General features: G+C 34.8%; 1 protein-coding gene across 1 annotated transcript; it reads right to left on the bottom strand.

Moving 5' to 3' along the window:
- Positions 1-752: 752 nt before the first annotated feature.
- LOC141393404 (barrier-to-autointegration factor-like) lies at positions 753-1,432 on the bottom strand. Its single transcript, XM_073966401.1, has 2 exons — positions 1,173-1,432; positions 753-1,066 (listed from the first exon to the last, which is right to left on the bottom strand). The coding sequence occupies exons 1-2, from the start codon at positions 1,296-1,298 to the stop codon at positions 917-919; spliced, it is 276 nt and encodes a 91-aa protein (XP_073822502.1). The 5' UTR covers positions 1,299-1,432; the 3' UTR covers positions 753-916.
- Between the last annotated feature and the right edge of the window lie 5,594 nt (positions 1,433-7,026).

The following is a 7,026-nucleotide window of genomic DNA, read 5'->3' as shown; positions in this document are numbered from 1 at the left end:
CCCCAAATAGTGGACTTGGCGTTGAAGTCTCCACCAATTATCGCTCCATCAACATAGTTCATCAGAAAGAGAAGCTGTGTTAAAATTCGAAGGCCAATACACATATCCAAATAGTAAAGGCCTGGGTACATAAGCACATAAGCTGCCAGGCGAGGCAGGCCTTAAATGCTTAATAGACCCGTCGAAGTTTAACTAGGCGTTTACACACAGACAGTATTGGCAAGACAATAGCAAAGTTACAAACCATTTTCACCAATACATTCATAATTTGCTCTATATATATTTAAAAATTTGAAAATGTATTTGTGAAAAATGGTTGTATTTTTGACTCATGTGTTACGAATGTGACAAACAATAGGTGTGTTCGTTTACTCAACAATTTGTACAAATTTGCACAAGTCCAGTAACTTCTTGTAATCGGCTAAGGTCTTTTGCATTGTACTGTAGAGTAAACGAACAACATCCAGTAACAATTTGCACAAATTTTGAGTAAACGAACACACAAAATATCGGTGTCCAACGAAGGGTTAAGAATGAATACTGCCCAACGATCTTTCATGATGACGCCCTCTGTTGGCAATAAAATCGATCACGACGAATTCGATTCTATTTGACTTTGATGTAGCTGGAAAAAATCGAAGGGTTCTATAGGTTTTTCTTCGAAGATTCTCTATTGTTTTTGTTTTAACTGGGTATTCCCGCTATAGATGACTCACAATACTATGTTAATAGATTTTTATTCAAACTTCCCCTTTGGCACCTTGCAAACGTTGTTCGTATTTTTATTTGTGTATGTAAAAATAATAACTTCTTCACACTTTGTACTTATTAATTAATTAAAAAGTAACATGGAATTCGAGTTGAGAATGAATACACAATAAAATTACATACATATGTATATATGTATGTATATGATTTATACCCCAAAACATTCAGTCCATTGTTGAAGGCAGTTATAACAGTCGGACGCCTGTTTTCTGCTGGCATTACATGTAGACTTCAGCCACTGAGTAAATCGATGTTCGTCCTTTTGCAAGACCAAATACATACCCAAGACTGTGTAGGCCTGCAAAATATATAAAAATCAAAGTTAAACATTGGATTTCGGTCTAAATAGAATTTGTGAGATTGAACACTTCACATCTAACGTAAATACATAAATTAAAGCATACCTTATCAAATCCGGCTTGTATTAAACGATCACCTAAGACCCTACCAATACCCGGCAATTCTGTAACTGGTTTATTGCCAATTGGCTCACCTAGAAATTCTCTATGTTTCATTGATGTTCCAGCCATTATAGTGTGGTTCTTTGTTTGCTATGTTTTATAGAATAGAATTGCGTTCTGCTGTTTATACTACTATTTTACAATTTCTAAAGCGTGACTCGCTACTATGTGGAAACGTCAATATGTATGTAATTAACTGAGCATTGATTATACATTTAAACAATTGTAATTCTAACTATAGCTTGCAAAATATCGATATGCGCCACATTCGATATCTCCATTTTAAACATCAACAAATATCGAAAACTACCGATACTTAAGGCCTGCGTACATAAGCCTCCTTGGCTGATTGCCTTGCTTTACTGTTTCATTTCTGACATAATAAAAATAAAAGAATAAAGAAGGCCGATCAAATGTCGAACGGGGTGCCCTTTTCTTTTCTATTCGTTTATCAGAAGCATGCAAGGTAATGGGTACTTTACACGATATGTATTTTACATACGGGTTGTCACTTTTTATATACAAAATGTATACGCAAAATATATGTAAAATACATATCGTGTAAAGTACCCATAAGCAGGCAAGGCAGCTTATGTACCATGGTACAAATACACAGGTAGCCGCATCGGCAATTGTTGGTAACATAAGGTGTCAAAATTTGACATCAATTCAATGCAGTTGACACATTATAGCTTCGTTCCAGTACTTTTTTAATGATAAAAGTGTCAAAAGAGCAAACTGTCGAAAATGAGTCCAACACACACATTTTTTCAAAATGTACGGGAACGGAATAATGGCAGAAACGTCAAAAAATCTAGAACAAATGTCAAAGTCGGCGTGTCAGCGAGCCGGCAAACATGTTGCACATTTTTGCTCGCTCAAATTTGTCGTGTAAAAAGTTTCTAAAGAGAAAGCTATTCAGCGCCATTTTTGTTCAAAGAGAAGTGAACATTTTGCAACTTTTTTGGTGTACGGGAACGCATTTCGGGGAAAAATGTGCAAAATGTGTTAAATGTGTAAAAACTTTCTAGTTCTGGAACGAAGCTTATGTTACCATCAGCTGGCATGAAAATGCTACCTGTATTATTGTACCATGTTATGTACTCACCCCTTTACAGCCTGTTTTTGTAAAAATGGTTGCCGTTCGTACTAAAACGTATACGGTCGAAATTTGGTTCTTGTAAAATTTTACGAACCATTCGTTTTTAGTCCCGTTAAAATGACGGTAGCCGTGGAGCTAAAATCGGCGAGAACAGTGTCGGATGTGTTTAAGTCTACCTCTATCTTCATAGAACGAGACCTAAGCGGACCCCGTTTACAAAGGAAAAGGGTGATGCTGTTACTGAAAAAAGAACTACAGAAAATTAACAAAGACGTCAGGATAGGTGTACGTGGCGAATAGCTTGTAACAGAAGGAAGGTCTTTCTACTGGAATAATGAAAATAAGCTGATGTGTGAATAAGCTGAGTTGTGGTATAGACGTTTTGATCAATAGTTTCGGTGGTATTATTAAAAACATAAATTTAAATTACACAGACTTTGTTGAAAAACTATACTCAAAAAACTAACAGCCTGTTTCTGTATGTCGAAAGAAGAATGTGTGCGAATGAAACACGCTCAAACTTTAGTTTTCGAAATAATTTCACATTTGCTTTTGCTTCAAAAAAAAAAAAAAAAAAAATTGGAAAACACACAAGAGTTTGGACTTGTTTCATTCGCACACATTCTTCTTTCGACATACAGAAACAGGCTATAAGCAAATCTATAAATGCTATTCCTAATATTTTTCATAAAAATAAAAAATCTTTATATACTTTTAAACAATCTATTAATAATATACAACAAAAACCTTCACCACTGTTTTTCCAATATCTAGATAAATTTGATATATTTATTCTTACGGAACATTACATTATTCAAACAAATTTCCAAATTTCAAAACCTATTGGACTCCAGCAACAAGAACTAGTTCTAGAGAAAGAGAAAATGGTGGACAATTATATGGTGTGAGGAAAAAATTAGAAAATAATGGCTTTAAGCATACTTTCACCCGTAGAGATGGACAAGATGTTCTTATATGTGAGATTGAATCAACAAAGTTTGAGATTTTTTCCGTATATCTAAGAGCAGCAAACTTGAATGAGGACTTTGGAAAATTGAAGAATGTTATAGAGGGATATGAGAGCAATTGGAGAGGAACTAGTGTTACCTAAAGAGTTACTTGAGAATTGTCTTAGTACAAGAAGATCAAATGATAAATCTATTAATACTAGCTCTGTTCCTTTACGTGAAAGAATCTTCAAGATTTACCACTTTTTACTCGAAAAGCGTTCCTTTAATTCAGACACCATACAATTCATATGAGTGCAGTTTACAACTCATACTACTTTTGCCGGTTTTACTACTTTCAAAAGTAAAGGAACAGACCAACTAATGGGATATATAGAAATGTGCAATGATCCAACTTTAGAGGAATATCTTTTTTGAAATGCATTGCTAAGCTGATGATTGGAATGCTGAATACTAGGATCACTGAATGGGCAAACCGATACAAAATACTCAATGAATACCAAGCAGGTTTCAGGAAAGGTTACTCTACAATAGATAATATATTTAATCTGGTTGCAGTAGTCAATATTAAATTAAACGAAAATAAGAATGTAAATGCCTTCTTCGTGGATTTTAAGGCTGCCTTTGATAGAGTGCCAAGGGATTTGTTAATCTTTAAGGTATATGAGATTGGGCTGTCAACAAAAATAGTTCGTTTTATTGAGAACATTTATCAACACACAAAGTCTGCTGTTTAGTCCGGTACCGAGATGTCAGAATATTTTAGTACATATACTGGAGTAAAGCAAGGATTTTTGTTGTCTCCTATTCTGTTCGCAATATACTTAAATGATTTGCATGATCAACTTGGTGGGGGACTATACATAGAAGAAATAAACATACGAATTTTAATGTATGCGGATGACATAGTGGTAATGACTTATAACCCTTTAATCCTGCAGCGAATGATCGACAAACTTGAAGCTTACTGTCTGAAATGGGGGATGGAAGTAAACCAGCTAAAGTCGGAGATAATGGTTTTTCGAAAAGGAGGTAAACTTTTGAGAAATGAAAATTGGACATACAAAGGTGAAACAATAAGAATAGTTAATGAATACAAATATTTGGGGATGATCTTAACGCCCAAATTTTCTTTTACCAATCATTTGCTCAAAAAGGAAGAAGCCAGCAAAATGTCAATAAACTCGACATGGAAAAATTTTATATGCAGACCATCTGTAAATTTAACTTCGAAATGGAAAATGTGTTTGGCTGTATGTCGTTCCATACACAGCTATGGTGCGCAAATATGGGGACATTCATATTTTAACGAGGTGGAAAAACTTTATCGGTAGTTCATAATAGAATATTGAAACTACCAGATTCAACTCCAAACTATATAATATCCTTGGAAACCGGGTGCGAACCTTGGTATATATATACATATTCTCTCCACATAAGCTACTTGGCAACAGTTTTATTTGACCTTAGCAATCATAGGCTACCAAATACACTCGCCTTGAACCTGGCAAACAGAAATTTATCACGGATCAAAGACTACAAGTCAAAACTTGCGGAAAACAATATAGATCATGTAAATGTCATGACAAATAAGAAATGTTGGATGGATGCCGGGTATAAAATGTTAATTGCCTTGAAAGAGAAAAAGTTTGCTTCGTTTATACAAAAGGCACAACAAAGCGAGCATCGGATATATGTATAAATACCTTGATTACGGCATTGGTCCAATGTACTTTCATTCTTGCGTTAAGAACAAATCACGCTTATAATAAAAGCTCGGGTTAAATAGTAAAAAACAAGTAAATGCTGATAATCAAACATGCTCCCTGTGTAATTCCGGAGAAACAGAAAAAATGGTCCATATTATTGGACGGTGCCAATTTTGAAATACACAAGAGCTAAATTTTTTAATAAAAACGTCTTGGATGAAATTGAAGTTATTAGCATACTAAATGGTGGTGAAGATTTTTGCTGGCTCAATTTATATCAATTTTTAAAAGAGTAATTAAAATACAGAACAATGTTAATTGCAGAATTTAATTACTAAACAGATAAATACTAAAACTAAATAACAACCCAACATCCCAGCTGACGGTTCTCTACATAACCATGCTGGAATATTCTTAATAATTTGTATAATGTATTGCAAAATTATTATTTTATACCGTAATAGTGCGGTTACACTACAGTTTTTTGCCGGGTTAACCCACATTATGAGGATTTATTACTTAATCTGGTCAAATCTGACCAGATTTGCCATACAAAAATTAAATCCTCTCACGACTGGGTTTATTTTAAATCCGGCACAAATACACCAAAAATACAGTGTTGTATTCGGTATTTGTGCAAAAAAATCCAACTCTACTCAAAAAGTACCAAAAGTTGCAACTGTTTTTGCAACAGAGTTTGTCGTGTTTTACACGTTTACGATTGGTCGTATGAGATTTTATGGAGTTAGTAAATATAAAGTTATTTGGAAATCATAAAATTATTTTTTTTTTTTTTTTTTTCATTAGACACTTTTTTAAATTTTTAATGAAATTCACGGTAGTGTGGACCGGGACAATGGAATTGACAGTTGAAATCGAGTGGATTTCGTAAATGTAAACGTACCAATAGATGGTAACAGCAATGGTGCAATACATAAGTGGTCTGTTCCTTTACTTCTGAAAATGGTAAAACCGGCAAAAGTAGTAAACGTTGAAAACTGCTCCCATATGAATTGTATTGTGTCTGATGTAAAGGAAGTTAACACAGCAAAATGTTTTGTGTATGGCGTTTAAGGCCGGTTGGTTTTACTGAAACGCATTTTACATTAAATATTGTTACGGAATTAGATTTAACTAATGTCCGTGTAGACGTTGTTTTATTCCCCGATACGATTTGTACCAAATAAAACAGGGTTCGTTTTAGATTACGTTTCTACAATGCTTTATTTACTTTATTACACTTCTTCGTAACCGACTTTAATTACTAAGCACGCAGCTTGTCTCTAGTTAGCACGCAGCTATTCTTTTACCGATCAGTTCAGTTCAACGCTTAAAACACAACTCAACTCAATGTTGCCATTCGTAACTCTATTTATACCCAAAATCTCCTTGGTCTAGAAATATCTAGAACATATGGCAACCTCTCGAATCTGTGCAGCGAACACACAGACACACATTCGCACTAAGCGAACAACCATACTCACATACATACAAGTAGACAAGCACAGTAATGACGTAATTACAACAACAAACAACTGCACGAAATACAAGAAGTAGGAACTAAACGATAATCACATTATTATGGCAAAACAAACAAAAGAACAATAACAAAAGGTAATGTAACGACTAGAATGATGAAGAGAGTTCTACATGGTAGTTGTTGTTGCTTAAATAAAGTAACTGCGTAATAAAAACTTTACGTTACAATTCAAATTTTTAAATTAACGGAAATTAAACTAAACTAACTTAAACCTATCAGTTACATTCGTAACATTGCCTCCCGCTTAAGCCTGTTCGTCCCGAATAGGCACAGTTCCCTCTCGGTGGTATGGGCATTGGTAACACTGCCTCCCGCTTAAGCCTGCTCCTCTGGACTAGACGCAGTTCTCGCTCCGTAGTGGTGGCAACCGATTTAGATGTACCCTCTACTGCGTCAGCTCTGGACTTCTGCTCTTCTGGACGACGTTGCTTTCTCTCCAGGAATCTTGACGTTATACCTTCTTTCTTGGTGGTCACCT

The sequence above is a fragment of the Musca autumnalis genome, unplaced genomic scaffold (genome assembly GCF_047663935.1).
Source record: "Musca autumnalis isolate F117 unplaced genomic scaffold, ASM4766393v1 scaffold_2, whole genome shotgun sequence".
Taxonomy (NCBI): domain Eukaryota; kingdom Metazoa; phylum Arthropoda; class Insecta; order Diptera; family Muscidae; genus Musca; species Musca autumnalis.
The sequence above is the reverse complement of the archived record's forward strand: the minus strand, read 5'-3'. Positions and strand labels throughout refer to the sequence as shown.

What these genes read in the sequence shown, in the direction of transcription:
- LOC141393404 (XM_073966401.1), bottom strand. Translation starts at nt 1,298, where the DNA reads ATGGCTGGAACATCAATGAAACATAGAGAATTTCTAGGTGAGCCAATT. An exon ending in TACAAGCCGGATTTGATAAG is followed by an intron (nt 1,067 to 1,172) that starts GTATGCTTTAAT and finishes TATATTTTGCAG; the next exon opens with GCCTACACAGTCTTGGGTAT.